This window comes from Callionymus lyra, chromosome 7 (genome assembly GCF_982586985.1).
Source record: "Callionymus lyra chromosome 7, fCalLyr1.hap1.1, whole genome shotgun sequence".
Classification (NCBI taxonomy): domain Eukaryota; kingdom Metazoa; phylum Chordata; class Actinopteri; order Syngnathiformes; family Callionymidae; genus Callionymus; species Callionymus lyra.
In genome coordinates this window covers 20,437,711-20,455,501 of record NC_141824.1, presented here as the reverse complement: position 1 = coordinate 20,455,501, position 17,791 = coordinate 20,437,711, and the positions used below count along the sequence as shown (strand labels likewise).

General features: G+C 41.3%; 1 protein-coding gene and 2 pseudogenes across 2 annotated transcripts; all 3 read right to left on the bottom strand.

Annotated features, from left to right (window-relative positions):
• Positions 1–215: 215 nt before the first annotated feature.
• LOC148075573 (eukaryotic translation initiation factor 4 gamma 1-like) lies at positions 216–16,999 on the bottom strand. 2 transcript variants are annotated; one of them, XM_087795450.1, is made up of 16 exons: positions 16,859–16,997; positions 6,457–6,648; positions 6,007–6,084; positions 4,967–5,284; positions 4,752–4,898; positions 3,610–3,843; positions 3,366–3,470; positions 3,082–3,279; positions 2,927–3,008; positions 2,789–2,861; positions 2,035–2,120; positions 1,866–1,927; positions 1,675–1,797; positions 1,151–1,217; positions 905–1,045; positions 216–826 (listed from the first exon to the last, which is right to left on the bottom strand). In XM_087795450.1, exons 2-16 carry the CDS (start codon positions 6,625–6,627, stop codon positions 588–590), a joined length of 2,124 nt encoding a protein of 707 aa, XP_087651576.1. In that variant the 5' UTR covers positions 6,628–6,648; positions 16,859–16,997; the 3' UTR covers positions 216–587. The 2 variants fall into 2 exon arrangements, with proteins under 2 accessions (XP_087651576.1, XP_087651577.1); XM_087795451.1 differs by lacking the exon at positions 6,457–6,648 and having other exon boundaries at positions 16,859–16,999.
• On the bottom strand, positions 12,499–13,728 carry LOC148075575 (diphosphoinositol polyphosphate phosphohydrolase 1 pseudogene; annotated as a pseudogene).
• Positions 15,131–16,701, bottom strand: LOC148075574 (diphosphoinositol polyphosphate phosphohydrolase 1 pseudogene; annotated as a pseudogene).
• Positions 17,000–17,791: the final 792 nt, after the last annotated feature.

Genomic DNA, 17,791 nt, shown 5'->3' with positions numbered 1-17,791 from the left:
TCTTCTACGACCATAACGCAGCCGTAGCTGAGGTGGGAAGCAGAGCAGCGCCACCTCGTGTCTGGAGCGTGAAGTTATCATAAACCTAATAAAAACGAACTTTATAACTAAACCTGTTTTTTTTTATATCCATCGACCTGTTGGCACGGAAATAATTATACCAAAGTTTAACAACATTTTAAAATACTTTTTTTTTATTCAAAGGAAATAAAAATAATACAAATATTTTAGGTCAACAACCATTTATGTTGGATTCTTGCTAAATTTTCTTGCACTTCTGGACCATCCAGGTATTCGATTGGTGACCTTCAAAGTCTACACAAAACAACGGTTTTACAAAGCAATTTGCAAATCTGTTGAACAATTTCCACATTTATTTTTAATATTCTAGGGTTCTTGTAATAACATTAAGTTAAATCACATGTTTAATTTTTCAAAATCCTAAGAGCTTAGAACATTTTTTCTCTCCACAGGTGCGTTTTCATCAAGCCATATTTTTATATCAAGGCATCTGGCTTGACATCGGACACATCTCAGCAGAGGAATTACAGGAAGTAAAATGACGTTGACACGATTCAAGGCCCTCTCTATGAATCTCCATGGGTTCTCATCTCGTTGACGATTTGCTCCAGAGAGTCCGGCTCTGAGTATTCCGTCTCGGCCTTCGCTGCTTCTATGAGCCCGACCAGAAACCCTTCGACTGTCTTCAGTGCCTGGCCGCGGCCCTCCTGCTCCTCCGGGTCGGTGCTGGACTCCCACATGAAGAAGGCCTTGTCCGAGATCACGTCCTGATCGTGCAGCGCCACAAAGAACATTCGCAGCAGATCTGGTGCAGAGAGAGAGAGAGAGACATTACAGGGAGGAAAGAAGAATGAATCCGTCGTCCGAGGTCTGGTTCACTCACAGGGTGGATGGTCCATCTGCACCATCAGAGCCTGCAGGGCGTGAAGGGCCTGCAGCTGCTTCTGCTCGTCTCTCAGGTAACTCTGCAGCAGCTCGGCCCTCTGGTAGATCTGCAGGACGTTCACTGTGAACACTTTGTCACCTGCAGAAAGAAAGTTACTTTGTTGGCTGGATTCGGGGCCTTGAGTATGACAAGTTTCGAATGAGTGTAAGAGAGGAAGGTGTTGGTATGAACTGAGCAACTCACAGATGATCGCAGACTTGCAGACGCTGGTGATCAGAACCCTCAAGAACATGTTAGAACACTGCAGCTCCTGCAGGACCACAAGGACAGAGAATATATTTGATTTGATCTTCTTGTAAACAGTAACGAGAAGTGAAGATGGGATGAAAGTGCGACTCAGGTGAAGCATAGAAATGTTGAATAAATATGAAAACAAAAAAAATTAACTGAGAAAATAAACTTATGTATAAGAATTTACATTTGATTTGAAAGTGTTTTAAATAAATGTATCTAATTGCTCATCTCTTAAATATTACCTATTACACATCATAATTGATACTTAATGTAAAAACAATTGCTATTCTGTATTTGTGATTGTTTTTTAATTGTTTACTGTTGAGCTATTTACACAAAAATATTTTAATATTTAGTTTTTGTTACCAAAACACAAGGAACTATACATGATGACATTAACACATGACAGGTTCTGGGATCAATTAATGATGTTTTAAAAAGTCAAGATGAGTTAAAAAACATTTTAAATCAACCTTAGACCAGTCCAAGATTCTCTGGTTGTCGGATTCTTCCCGCAGCAGTGCGTCCAGCGTCTCAGCGAGTTCTGCAGCGCTCAATGAGTTCTCCTGAGGCTCTTCATGTGTCGACTCCAAATTCTACACACGACATGAACACATGTGTTGAGTGTGAAAGATAGACATGGTCAGGTTTTCTTCCTGCTCACGTGTTGAGTGGTCTGGACTTTAGGGTCGTTGTCAGCCGGCGGGATGTCGGTCTTCAGCTCCTCTGTTCACAAAGAGAAAACAAGTAGCAAAATGATGGCAACATCCTCGCTTGAGTCAAATAACTGAGAATTTAAACAGTCAGTTCTAAAGGCGCATCATCTCGCTCACCACAGTCTTCTTGCTTTTCTACTCCTCTGCAGACTGCTTCTGTTGACTCAACCACTTCATTCACGGTGACCATTGTGTCGGTGTGTCTGACAAAGATACACAGATTAGATATACAGGGCTTGTTTCACAACTCAAAACGGATGTTTTAGGCTTTATTTCGAGGCTGTAGAGATGTTGACAAGTCATCGTGGAGGTGTTTGTAGCTGAAGTGGGATGACTTGAAACATTCCTGAACTGTTAACTTATATTCCTCCATCATAGTTTTGGCAATAGGGCAAAACAACAATACTGTTGTATTGTGTACTGTTTCATAATTTATGTGGCGTTTATAGTCTTATCACAATAAACATGTAGTTATGCATGATCTTTGCTGGCTGCGTCCAGCAACAAATGAACAAACTGTTTGTATTCAAGTGTGTCATCCTCTGAGCTATGGAATAAAAAGCCAGCAAGGAGAGAGGAACATCAGTGGCTTGGGATGAGCCGTGAGAAGCACCTCCACTCCTTGCTGGGGGTAAATCTGGATTTTGACTCTGTTTGTTATTCTAACACTTGTCTCTGTTCTCATTCCGATTGTCCGGGAGAAAATCCCTGACAAATACAAAACTAGTCTTCTATCTCAAACAAAATACCTTACTCACCTTAGAGCTCAATCAACACTTTGTGTCTCACTGCCTCTCAGTGAACTCATCCATTAAGCTTAGTGCATTCAGCAAGTATGTACCACCATCACACATGAGCCCTATCAACTCACCTCTCGGGGTCCAAAGAGGATCTGTTGGAGCTCACAGGCGTTGTGATGGATGAGCAGTCGTTCGGTTCCGATCCTGAAACAGAAGCACAGGTGAGAACACAAAGGTGACTAGTTCACACAACTGGTTAAAGAAGGTACCAGAATCTAGACGAGGAGTTTCACAGCAGGTCTTCTTCGTGTCTTCATCTACTGCTGGAGGCAGCAGCTGAACGTCAAACATCTGAGAAGATGATGGCGAGAGAAAGAATTACGTCTCCTGGTTTTCCTCTCTTTGGGACGACAAGACGCCTCACCTCTGAAGCATCAGCAGAGGGCGACAGTGAGCCGGCCGCCCCGTTCGGTTCTCCATCGACCGCTGGTCTCTCAAGTTCTTCGGTACCTTCATCTTTGACCTTCAGAGTAGGCAGCACATCCATCTGCAGCTCTGGGTCCGTTTGGTTCTGCTCAAGGGTCTTGGGATACTGGTCAGCCTTCCTGGGCTCCCAGTTGTTCTGGTATCAGTTGAGACAGGTAGATTAAATCACAGTATTTTACATCCGACCAGACTAAGTGTAAACTCCTGTGTGTGTTCACTCACTTGTCGAAGGTCCAGCACGTCCTGAAGCTTGAAGCGGATCCTAAAAGAGGTTTTTCTGTTCTTGATGATCTTCTTCATCTGGTTACAGTACTGGTCGATACGAGTCTGTGGATCTCAAACTCCATTTAACAGTTTTTAAACAATGTCTGATCCTTTTATTTCTTTAAGAATTCAACCCTTTCGTACAAAAACTCAACGTCTCCATTGTGTCTTGTTTGTCTAAACTAGTGTCTTCGTTTCTCACCTTGGACTTGGTCACGTCCAGGTTCTTGCCGACAGTCAGGAAGACCTTGCAGAGACACTCCAGAGACTCCTCGTCGTGGTTCTTGAACAGCTTGACAATGTAGTCGTGCATGATGTTTCCAGTGATCATTTTGAGCTTGAACAACTCGCCCATGAACACAGTGTGACCCAGAGAGCGCCACCTGGCTCTGTCCCTGGATTCCTGCAGTTCTTCAGCGACGCGCTGCTTTTCCTCCTGCCGTGATGGAATCAGAAATACTTTATTAGTCTGAGGGGAAGTGGGAGTTATAAGGAGAGTTTTTAAAGATTTAAATATTTTTAAATGATGATAATAATATTTTAGATTTTTCTATTATTTTTGTGTGCATTAATATACTAAAAAAACAACTTCATAATTAAGTACATTTATTAATTTTCTTATAAAGGCTGCAATTTGTTTTTGTTGTTTTTCATTTGGCATTTTTATCTTAATTATTTTTTGTTCAAATATATTTTTGTTCTTAGCGAATATAAATCAAAATTATTTTTTCATAAAATGGAAATTAAAAACAAAAACACCCTCCCACGCTTTAAATTTGACAACAAAAAAAAATCAAAGGAAAAAAGAGTTTAAAAAATCCAGCCACAGAGAAATTAAAAATTAATTTAAATACAATTCAATAATGCATATATTATTTATTCAACAATATACACTGTGACATTGAAATATCGTACAAAAATAATAACATTGGCTGCAATATCTTATAAAAGGTGGCCGTCGGTAGATTTTCTCTAAAGCATGTCTTTAGATCCTTAAACCAGTGTGTAAAAGCTGTTAAATGTTAGTGAAATTATTCAATAAATTAAATCCATAATTTCTTGCAATTTATTATTAAAACAGTCACGAGATGAAGAATATATACTTGTGTTTCTTTGTCCTAAGATTGTTTAATAAATACATAATACATAGAATTATATTTGTTTCACACAAACAAAGTGGTTAAGTTAAGTCAGGAAAAAAAGCTGGAGACAAGAGAAGGTGCTGGAGATGATTAATAAGAAATCATGGATGAATGAGAACACAAAGAGAAAAATAGTTACACATCAAGAGGATGACCTGTAACAACTCATCAAGAGAGAGTGTTGTGTTATATCCCGTCTCACCTCCTGTGAATCTTTAAGTTCTTCCATCTTCTTCTCAAAAATCCACTTGCTGGTCTTGTCACTCTGAAACTCCCTCAGACTTTCCTTCATGAGCAGCTTGCGGAAATTCAAATACTCTCCCGGGTTGTTTTGGGTTCGGACCTTGAGCTGGAGAGAGAAGAGGACGAGTTTGAATCCACGACTCGTGAAAACAAACGGGTTAAACCTCGGCTCACCCCCGAGAGCATGCGGCTCATCTTGGCGTACTCTTCCGAGTACGTGGGCTCGGCGATGGCCTTTTCGAAAATGAGCTCCACGACGCCTTTCAACTTATCTTCTGTGTTGATCTTCAGCCCCGCCACCTGTCTCATCAGGCGGTCCAGCTTCTCCGGCATCATCTTGTTCAGGATGCCGCGGAACTGTTTCAAGAGGATTTTGGTCTCGATGTCGCCCTCCTCCGACTCCTTCGCCAGCTGGTGCCATGTGGGTTTCTTCAGCGACATCTTCCACGTCTCCTCCGCCAGGTTCGGCTGCACGTCAGGAGCCTTTTCTGCCTTCAAGGGAGGCACGTTGAAGGTCACACACTTTACTGTCTGGTCATAAGCTTTTTTTCTTTTGGTGTGCTTTTTGGCGACAAACAATCAAAACCAAATGTGCATAATATTCTTGTCTTGGTGTGGTTCAATATTTATTTAAACCCTTTAAATTTATAACATGATAAAGAAACATGAAACCCCTATTAAAGGTTAAAACAATATCTTTTCTATAAAACAGATTAAATATGGTATAAATCTTGATGAAATTTGAAAAGTTTTCATGTCTAAATTTGTCGAGGAGTTTGAGAGTCTACTGTATTGGCCATTAAGATAAGACACACATTTTATACATAAAGATGGAAAGATGGAAAGATAATAAAACCATCTAAGATTATTATCTCATGTGAGTTTATAGTTCTTATCAAGCTATGACGTTGAAAAATCGATTCTGGCTTGTTGTCTCCTTTCATTTTATTCTTTTACGCATCCAAAATCTCTGTGTTTTGTTGAATAACTGCATATAAAAATTTAACTTATAATGGACAAGGTCACTGACACAGAGAATATTTTTTAACAATTCTAAAGTCAGAAAATAAACTCTAAAGATGGCAGGGTCAGGATTTGAAGCAGCTCATGTTGCTGTTATATAATGTGATATACAGTCAAATTAAACTTCTAGATGTGCTTTTAAATAACATAAAAATGTTTTTTTTTTGAGCAAAAGTAAAGAGAGGACCTACTGGTCTTTGGGATCCTTCTACAGGTCTAAGCTGGTTTCCAGTGGACAGGGCAGGATCACGACTATCAGGGAGATGAGGCTGAAATGGAAGAGCAGATGAACAGGTTTCCTCCATCACTTGACATAATCATACATATTATGATGATGGATGACGGAGATGGAATCAAAAGTTACCATCTGGCTTCTTAAGCCCCTTTGCTTTTATTTACATCCAGTCTGAGCTTGGGCTTGTTATACTATTTACAACTATAATGAGTCTATTTATAAAGTCGTTATCTGACTGCAATACCATTTATTTTCAATAACCGAAGGGCGGCGCCACTGAGTCACAAAAATAACAATAATGGACATTTTTCAGAGTCGATTTAAATACGTAGGTCAAGTGGTTCTCGAGGTGGATAAGATTGTCTCCGAAAAAGAATTAAACCTGAGTTTGGACCAGAGGAAGCACCTTGTCGAAGACGACATCTTTGATGGGAGGGAGACCGTTTGGCTTCTTCAAGCTTGCCGCAACAAACTGCAAACTCATGAGAAACTTCTTGTCGTATGTCTTCTTTACTTCCATCCAGCTGGGCCTGAACCCAAGAGTAGAAAAAGCTGCTTCTGATGCGGGCTGAGTCATAGTCCTAACCTTTATTTTGGCCTGTTGAGGATGATAGTATGTGAGAAAGGAAGAGGAGCCACGACTTCCAGTCAATATAAACACAACACCTGCTTTGATTTTTCTCTGATGTCTTTGATGACCTTATGTTCTGCTGGTTACTCACAAAACCTACACTAACATAACATACCCAACATAACAGAAGACACCTAGATGTATATTATTAACAACATTATGACCGTCATACAGATAACTGTCCATCCTACAGTCCTTCGGATGTTTCCATCTTATCTTATCTGTTTTGTTGACATCAACATACACATATTCCTTCTGAAGTCTTACTATTTTATAGAGATTAAAACTAGCGGAGGAAGAACACTTATTATTTATTTTGTGGGATACATATGGTAAAATGGGTTTAGAAAGAAACACCCACCCTTTCAATTTGGGTTGTTATATCCAAATAATTTATTTTATTTGTTATGTCATTCATCCATCCAGGATGAGGGATCATTATGTGAGACTCAGAAATCCTGATAAGACTGTAAAGCAGTGTCAGTGGGGGGGACCAGTTTGTTTCTGAACAGGCAGTGGTCGGGGCAGCTTTATACTCGGGGCAGGCGTCTGATTGGGCAGCTGTGACGGGGTCCTGTTTTCCGTTTTTTTAAAGATCAGCGCGACGTAGGCGAGTGTGTGGGCTGACAGTAAACAAGTGTGGAGTAACAGGATGCAGTGAGAATGATAAACGCAGCCGTCGAGTGCGCACACGTCGTGCATGTTGACGAGCGCGGGATGAAAACGTGTGACGCAGTGCGTCATGACGTAAATGGAAATATCACGGGTCCTGATCAGCGCGAAGTGTGGTGCTGACGAAACGTTTTTCAAAATAAAAATAATACATCTTTACGCGGACTCGTTATTGACAAGTGTGCAGCAAAGTGTGGCGAGTTTTGAACGTTCAACTCTGCAAAAACACTATGCAGAGTTATAGTTAAATTGTCATTCATCTGCACACGTGATCAAATTAACCATCTTTTCATGTTAAAGTTGCCTACATAGTATTCTTCTGTTCAGGAATCTATCTTTTATGCTGCTGATATTAATGTTTCCAATATCGCAGATGAGAGATAAGTGTAATATTTGGATATTTTCTATTCAGAATAAGTTTGATATGCTACTAAAATGTTCTTCCCTGCCCTCTAGTGAGCTCAGAATAAATCTTTGATTATAGAATATGATTTTTATTTTTCCTTCATATCATAAGATGGCATGTTGTGTTACATATACAGTAGATACAATCTATTCAGAGGGAAATTCAGGTTCTTGAAAACAAATTGCCGCTTATCGATTAATAGAACATCGATCGATAAGATGAAATGACTATCGATTAATAAATAACTCGATAATTTGCATCCCTAGTATGAACACTGTTTTTAAGTGTTGGCCAAACAGGACACGTATCAAGAGGCTGCAGGGGCCCAATGTGTCAGTCAGTTGTTCAAGATGGAGACAACATATCTAGTGTAAGGATATGACAACAATCATAATCACTTGATTAACTGCTAATCTTTCATATTTATTTCATATTAACTAATCATTGCCTCTCATTAGACTCCACTTGCTCAGGTCAGGTCAAGCCTACGATCCCACTGAGAAAGACAAAACAATCTGTAGATGGTGCCAGCTGGTCAAGGACAGACATCTACGTAAGTCAACTGATAAACAGATTCTCTCTAGACAACATAGTAAGTAAGTAAGTAATATTTATTTATATAGCGCTTTTCGAGACCAGGGTCACAAAGCGCTTAAACAATCAAAACAATACTCAAAAAAGTACATACTTTAAAGATCAAGATAATACTGAGAACAACACAGGAGTTCGAGAAATTCAAGGAAAAGCCTGAACAAATAGAAACGTCTTAAGATGTTTCTTAAAGGAGTCAGTAGACTCCATCAAGCGCAAAGAGAGAGGAAGATTGTTCCAAAGCTTAGGAGCAACAGCCTGAAAAGATTTCTCTCCTCTGGTCCTGAGCCGTGTGCGTGGAACCATAAGTAGATTCTGATCCACAGATCTCAGAGCCCGAGCTGGGGTGTAAGGCTGGATCAGATCAGTGATGTAAGGAGGAGCCTGACCATGAATAGCTCTGAAAGTAAGAACCAGAATTTTAAAGTATATCCTGAAAGAAACTGGAAGCCAGTGAAGAGTTTTAAGGACCGGAGAGATGTGAGTTCTTCTACTTGAGTGGGTCAGAATTCTCTCTGCAGAGTTCTGAATCAAATGCAGACGAGACAGATCCTTCTTGTTAAGACATGAAAACAAACTGTTACAATAGTCCAGACGAGAAGAAACAAACGCATGAACATGAACTGCAGTAAGTTTCTACAACCACTAAATGGCACGGCTATCTTAGAAGACATGCGTTTAGAGTATATGACCAATCATTCATGCACAAATACTAGAGGCTTTTACCTGAATATTCATACTATAAAGATCCGCCATTTCGTAAGAACTTTGTGCTCGGCACTCGAAGACATCTCGGCGATAACTCTCTGCTTTGCCAAGGCCCATGATCATGTAAGTTGTGTCTTTGTTTTTTGCATATTTCACTAAAACAAGCATTTTCTCTTAAACTCATTCCTGTGTCCTTCTTTACCACCACCACGTATCGAGACTGGGGAAGCCTCGGTTCATCGGAACAAAAACCCTAACACTAGAAATTCAGTCATGCCGCTACATACCTCCCGCTTCAAGTCAACAAGAACTGAACAATGAGTTACCTTGGATGTTATGTGAACAGCTCAAGCCACTGGAAGAAAAGAATGAATCAGACCTTGGACCAGCATTGACGCTTGAAGGAGTCAGTAGATCCATCAAACATAGAGGGAGAGGAAGACCGTTCCAAAGTTTAGGAGCAACAGCCTGGAAGGATTTCTCTCCTCTGGTCCTGAACCGTGTTCAGGAACCATCAGTAGATTCTGATCCACAGACCTCAGAGCCCGAGCTGGGGTGTAAGACTGGATCAGATCAGTGATGTAAGGAGGAACCTGACCATGAATAGATCTGAAAGTAAGAACCAGAATTTTAAACTTGATCCTGAAAGAAACTGGGCCTGTGAATAGTTTTATGGATCAGGGAAATGTGAGTTCTTCTACTAGAGCGGGTCAGATTTCTCGCTGCAGAGTTTTGTATTAACTGCAGTCAAGACAGCTCCTTCTTGTTTAGACATGAAAATAAACAGTTGCAATAGTCTAAACGAGAAGACACAAACGCATGGATTACAAGCTCCGGATCGTGTTGTGAAATAATTTTCCTAAGATTAGAGATTTTTCTCAGTTGAAGGAAACAGTTTTTAGTCCGTTTTTTGCAGTTTTGTACTAAAGACATGTCTTTGTCAAATACAACACCCAGTTTTCTCAGTTTGACAGACTGGCGTAAGTCACTCAAGTACTGACTCAACCCTGGAATCTTATCATCAGGCACAATAACCAGAGTTTCAGTTTTGTCCACATTTAGCTGCAAAGTGTTTTCACTCATTCATTGTTTGATTTCTAGCAAACAATTGACTAAACTGTTCAGCCTCTGGGGCTCAGTTGGATCAAATGAGCAGTAGAGCTGGATGTCATCAGCAAAAATGTGGTAAGAAACATCAGGAAATCTCTACCCAGGGGAAAGTACACCAAAAATAATAAAGGATCCAACACCGAACCTTGAGGGACTCCACACAACAGATCCACTGATTCAGACCTCACAAACCCTGACAGTCCCACTTTATCCCTCAGTCTTCTCAGCAGGATCTGGTGATCAACTGTGACCTGAATCAGCCGAAACTTCTCATGGATGTCGCTCTGATCCAGGAACAATGACAGGTGCTCAGACACCACCATGGCTCTGTATATCCCTCATTTTCTGCATTACATTCATTACCTGTGCAGTTTAAAGTCATTGGATCCAGAGTTCTCTCCACCACCTCCATTGACTCTTCTATACTCTCACTCTTCTCTCCGTCCATCTGTTTACCCCCCCCCCCCTCCCTCCATCCTTCTTCCCAGCTGGTTAGCAGCAGGAGGGCGTCAACAATGAGTCTGGTTCTGCTTGAGGTTTCTGCCTTCTAAAAGGGTGAATTTCTCGCCAACGCCACACTGTGATTTACTCATTATTGAGTTGCTGGATCTGTTTTTCTTTTCTCCACTATATTCTTACTTAAACTGTAAAGTGTCTTGAGATAAATTTGTTATGATAAAACACTTTAAATAAAATTTAATTTAATTGAATTGAAAACACAATGGTGATGATGACATGCCATTAGGCACGGATAAGTATATACAGGAGTGCTAACATAGAGATGCAGCCCCAAGCTATAAAACGGACTCAAGCTCTATCCCTGCAGATCCACTGACCATTGCCACAGCATGCGTTGGAGAAGATGACCCAGTGCTGTCCTCGGAGATAATATTTTCTCTAAGTGACCTGAAACAAGCTCAAAAGGAAGATTTGGTCATAAAAAAACCAAGAGAATATGTTTTGACAAAACAGTGGACCAGTGGAAAGAGTCGACAGCAAACAATGAATTGACAACACTGATGAGGAATCTGTTCATCAATGAAGAAGGTCTGCTGTGGTGGTCTATTGACTTTCTGCATCTAGAGGGTTGTAAAGGCAGATACAAGTAAGTTTTAGTGGTCATAGATCACATTACTTCACTTTGCTCAAGCCTATGCTTGCAAGAACAAATCAGCAATAACAGCAGCTGAGAAGCTGTTTGGTGATTTTGTGTTGAAACTTGGCTTTCCAACCTAATTGCACCACGACCAGGGAAGAGAGTTCCAGAACAATCTGTTTGCCAGCATGGAAACACATTGTGGGGTCTTGGGTTCTCTGACAACTCCGTATCACCCACAAGGGAATGGCCTGGTGCATAGTTTTAATAGGACGTTGATCTCCTTGTTCCGAAAACTGGATGATAAGGCCAACTGGAAAAGATCACTGACGAATGTTGTCCATGCATAAAATTGTACGCACCTGGCATCAAAAACCGCTCAAAGCAGTAGAAGCAGAGCTCAAGAACATTAGAATCAAAAGACCAACAGAGCAGAGTTACAGCCAGGAAGTTCTTATTCATAACTTTGCTGAAGGGGTGGAGGCCCTGGGAAGCTGGGGTCGTTTTGGGAGGATAAGATCTACATAGTTACCGAGAGGAAGTCTGAGGAGAGCCCTGTGTACGAAGTGAAACCGGAGCGAGGCATGGAAAGAACACAATTCTCCACAGAAATCTTTTGCTGCGACTCTCTCCCTGTCGAGGCAAGTCGAGACGAAAGACCAGAGTTGGTAAGGAGACCATCCAAAAGCCATCACTGATGTAAGAGCAAGGAACATTATCAACATCAAGAAGAACAGCAAGACAGTACAGGTGATGACGACCGGAAGATCATCACCACTCCATCCAGTGAAAGAGGAAGTCAACACAACAGCCTACTAAGTACGGAAGCAGAGGACTTCATCCCACTGACTGTGGAGCTAAGGCTAGTTTTTGAATGAGTGTCATGCATTCAAGGCAGAAGCTGAGTTTGTGGGAAAAGAGCTTGAACCACAGACAGCAGAGTTGTGTGAGGAAGAAGACTGGGAAGATGCAGAACCACCATCGTTTAGCAGAAAGTATCCTTTGAGAAACAGACAACCTGTTAATATATTAAGATAAGACTCATTGGGACAGCCAAGTATTATCCGGGAAATAGTTTTTCCGTTTTCAGATTGTTTGAGTTCAGTTGAAGACAGGTTTAGAGTAAAAAACAAGGTAAATGAAAGACCGGGTGTGTTAGAATAAGACCCTAAGTTAGTGTTTGTCATATTACCTACATATACATATACCTATACATATGGTAAAATGGGTTCAAAAAGAAACACCCACCCTTTCCATTTTGGTTGTTTTATTTGTTGGCACATTTATATCACAAAGAGCTCCAGTGACACATGAACCTTGTCAAACACATTTCACACGTATGTAACTGGAAATTCAAGTGAAGAATGCAGTATCCACTTTGGCCACTAAATGATAGCAAAAACGCTCCTTTTAGCTAGTCCCCAATTCTGAATAATAATATTTTCATCACACATTAATCACATATTTCATTCGAATTCTGGTCCTTCATTGAGGAATGGGAGGCGGGAGCTATTTACAATTTCAAATACGAGAACAAGCGCCACATTTTTAATCAGTATTTCCATCCTGGATTGAAATGACATGTAGCATCACCGAGCACCGACTAGTTGTCATTCGTCCTCCAGGCTTTGTACCGACACGAAAGTCTAATTGACGCTGTAGGTGTGGGGGAGATCTCCGCCCATCGCGGCCACCAGAGTTGATCCGTTACCGGTCAGGCAGCTCTCCTGCAGAACCTTGAAGTAGGTGGCCTGCACCGGATTGTGACACTGCAACACTTGCACGGCATCGTCTATTTTGAACCATTCCCTTTTCCTCCCGATGCCGACCAGGTCCTCCCAGTCGTCCAGCACCTCTGTGACGATCAGAACGTAGACGTAGGTTCTATGTTTCCTCTCCTGATTCTCAAACATGCCGACTAAGCGGCCGAGAGTCCCCTTGACGCCGGCCTCCTCACAAACTTCACGAGCTGCTGCAACACTGGGTTCCTCTTCAGGCTCCATTCCTCCTCCAGGAACAATCCACTTGTCCGGGTGTCTACTGCTGCTCACCAGCAAGACCTCCTCCTCCGACTCGCTCCTGAAGCACAGGCAGGCCGCCCGCTTCTTGTAGCCGTCCCCGTCGTAAGTTCTGGTCTGGTTAGACTTGAGCTTCATCATCTTGGCGACGGAAGATTTTTAAAAAAAAGTTCCAAAGTATGGAGACGTTGAACAAGTGGAAGGGAAAGCTGGCGTTCTCCACACAAAGTCTTCCTCCGTGGAAACTTGGCTTTTGTTTTAATCAGCGCAACATATGTTCGAGTGTGGGTTGACAGAATGTTTTCTGTTCAGACTCTATTTGATAGTAATTAGATTTACAAGGTTAATTACATTATCATAAAAGCAAGCTCGGTAGATGAGTATGAGTTTTCACACGTTGACATAAAACCTTATCATCGCTTATCAAAGTCTTTCTTACCTAATTGGGTGGTTGACTAGCATGACTGAGATCTTCAGCAACTTTTAAGGTTTCCTTGAGTGACCTCACAAAGGCTGACAGCACGTTTGCCTTAATTGCCTCATTTGACATAACATGAGAGGGTCTTTCATTTTCCAGTTCATTTATTAAACAGACTTGGAATTTTATAAAGCTTTGTCGATTTCAAAGGCATCGGAAGCAGCAACTAAAAATGCACGGGATTTTTCTGCAAAACCAGAACCACGGAGGGCTTGTTGAAAGTAATACCATTTGTTGCAATACCAGTTGTTTTTGGATGACATGTTGGTGACTTCGATTTACAAAGAAAAAAATTCACCTTCCTACAGGACGAATTAGAATACCTGGGTCATAAGGTAGACACAATCTTCATCCTGTTAAAAAAAAAGTGAACGCCAGTCCTGAAGCTCCTACTCCAACCAATGTCACAGAACTTTGGATTGTTGAATTATTATAATAATTTCTTGCCCAATCTTGCTACCCCACTGGCACCCTTACAAGAACTGCTAAGGAAAGATGTGCAGTGGAAATGGGAGGAAAAGCAGCAAGAAGTGTTTCAGAAATCCAAGTACTTACTGAACACGTCAGATGTTTCGGTGCATATTACGACTGATGAGGAATTCATTCTGTCATGGAATGCTTCAGCATACAGTGTTGGTGCTGTGTTGTGACACGTGATGAAGGATGGAAGTGAGCGACAGTTTTATGTCATGCACCTTGCAACAAGCTGAAAATAAATACTCTCAACTCATGAAATGAAGGTTTGGAAGTCATATTTGGTGACAAGAAGTTTCACAAATACTTCCTCTTTAATGAGAAGAAACTTATTCCACGAATGTGTTCACCTAGAGTACAGAGGTGGGATGGACTAAGTGCCTATGTTGCCCTTTTACCCTGGTAATGCTCACTCCTGCCTGACTTATTGGACTCCTGCCTTGAACTCTTGTTGATCTGCTGGATGTTTATTGTACTACATTGTTTCTTTGTATTAAATTGTGTTCTGTTCACCTCAGCCGTTGTAATGTTATTCTCTTCCGCATCTGGGTCACCTTGTTAAGTAACTCCTAACACTATCTCTGTACAAAACCGCTAAACCGCCACCACGATGACAGGAGTGGGGCTTCCCTACAACTGAGCAGCCAGCCGGCCAAAGTAATTAAGATGAATAAACTCTTCTCTGTCGTTTCTCTAAAAGAAACAATAAATCCAGCTTTTCTCTTGTGAATAGATCATTCAGAGAAAAGGATTTATTTGCAATGGAGCAGGCATTTAACAGGCCGATATGCAGCGCTGATGACCTCACTGAGGCAGTGAAGCCAGAGGGCAGTGGGACAATTCGAAGGTGATCGATGTGACAGGTGGATCAAGTCAGGTCTCTACCAACTGACCCCGTTGTCAGCAGAGAAAATGAAAAGGGGGTGGTGTTGTCGATGGACTACTATGATAAGTTTTCTGGCACATGAGAATTGTCAGTTTGTTTTACGATATAGAATATGGTAAAATGGGTTTAATAAGAAACACCCCTTTCAATTTTGGTTTTATTTTTTGGCACAATTATATTACAGTCTTCTTGCACCTTTTATGAGGAAAATGTAAGAGCTCCAGTGACACCTGAACCTTGTCAAACACATTTCACACGTATCTAACTTCAAGGCTGAGGTGAACTGCAAGCGCTGATGTTCAAATGTTTTTACAAGGTGGAAATTCAATTGAAGGACTCCTTTTAAGTTAGGTCCCCAATTATATGCCTCGGGGGCCAATAATATTTTTATCACACAGGGACACATAAATCACATATTTCATTCAATAAATTTAAGTTAAAATAACATTCTAGTTGCTCCCGCCGCCCACATTAGGAAAGAAGCGGCAGCCTCATCTATTTACAGTTTCAAATATGAGATCAAGCGCCACATTTTGAATCAGTTCTTCCAGCCTGGGTTGTAATGAGCATCACCGGCTGCAGACAAGTTGTCATATGTCCTCCAGGCTTTGATCCGACACGGAACTCTGACCGATTCTGCATGTTCCGTTACTGGTCAGGCAGCTCTCCTGCAGAGCCTCGAAGTAGGTGGCCTGCACCGGCTTGTGACACTGCAGCAATTGCACGGCATCGTCTATTTTGAACCATTCCCTTTTCCTCCCGATGCCGACCAGGTCCTCCCAGTCGTCCAGCACCTCTGTGACAATCAGAACGTAGACATAAGTTCTATGTTTCCTCTCCTGATTCTCAAACATGCCGACTAAGCGGCCGAGAGTCCCCTTGACGCCGGCCTCCTCACAAACTTCACGAGCTGCTGCAACACTGGGTTCCTCTTCAGGCTCCATTCCTCCTCCAGGGACAATCCACTTGTCCGGGTGTCTACTGCTGCTCACCAGCAAGACCTCCTCCTCCGACTCGCTCCTGAAGCACAGGCAGGCCGCCCTCTTCTTGTAGCCGTCCCCGTCGTAAGTTCTGGTCTGGTTAGACTTGAGCTTCATCATCTTGGCGACGAAGTGGAAGGGAAAGCTGGTGTTCTCCACACAAAGTCTTCCTCGGGGGAACCTCGACTTTTGTTTAAATCAGCGCGACGTATGTGCGAGTGTGGGCTGACAGAATGTGTTCTGTTGTTTACAGAATCCACAGAATAAACCGTCACACCGACAAGTGTGCAACAATTTGATCTGCAAGGGTAATTACATTATCACGGCAGCAAGTCTTTCTTACCTAATCGGGTGGTTGACAAGCATGACTGAGATCTTCAGCCACTTTTAATGTTTCCTCGAGTGACCTCACAAAGGCTGACAGCACGTTTGTCTTTCATTGACAGTCAAAGCGTTCAAACCCATTTGACATGACATGAGAGGGTCTTTTTTTCTTTTTTTAGAGGGCATACATCTTTTGCACCAAAGTGACCCCCCTTTGGGTGTATGTTCAACATCAACTTGTACTACTTATTTTGAACACCAAGGGGCGCTACAGACTAGCCCACGTTTAAATAAGATATGAAAAAATGCCAAAGATGCAACTAATGTACCAACTACGATTGTGTTTTATTCGTCAACGATTACATAAAATGTCTTCAAATAACACCGTAACAAGAGGTAGTGATATATTGAGGATATAATAACAAAAAACTCACCTGTTGATCACATTTTCTTCAAAACTACAGAAGCTGTAGTTCCACGAGATTCTGGATATTCAAAAGATATCCGATGCACCAGATCAGCGATGTTTTTTCTCCACCGTGTACCCAAGTAGAGCTCACCGATTTCGGTTTCCTAATCTCTCACCTGACGCGCTTTACGTAAGGAGTCAGTTAGGGACCGTCAACAAATTCAATCTCATTTTTGTGGTCTTTTGACGTCAACTCAATTATAAATTCTCAAGGGACACGAGATACATCAGGATCACTGACCTTTCTTACAGCAACAAAATGCATACTATTATTAATTGTTTCGAATATTTTCCTTGTTTTTCGTCAATAGCTTCCTGTTATTTTTACCTGTGGATGTCAAATCAACTGTACATTCTCAGGGGACACGAGGTACACCTATATATATCACTGACTTACATCACAGCACAAGAATGAATACTTTTATTATAAATCATTTTTGTAATCGCTAACCTTAAGCGGAAGAAGACAACAAGACAAGACAGATACTAGCAAGTGTAGGAAGCTAAGTTCCTCCTGGGTAATATAGTTTACAAAATCTTTTCCATGAATGTTTTTCGCCAGTGTGAACTCAAACATCAAAAACAATTTGATTCTTTACTGACGGGGCCAACATTATGTCATTAAAAATGAGTTCTCGAATTGGCTAACAAACCAGCATTGCGATGTGACCTCAATGTGTGATGTCACATGTGGTCACACAACATTTATGATATAACAGAAAACCAAGGTAACATGATATTCTGTTCCTTGTGACACCACGGTGTACTTTAACAGTTGTCATACAGTGTGGAACAAATTATATAACAAGCCACAATAACAATTGAGTCACCGAATACAGTGATTATTTAAAATTCGATTTTAATTTTGCCCATCAATTTTTCAATGACATCAACTTTA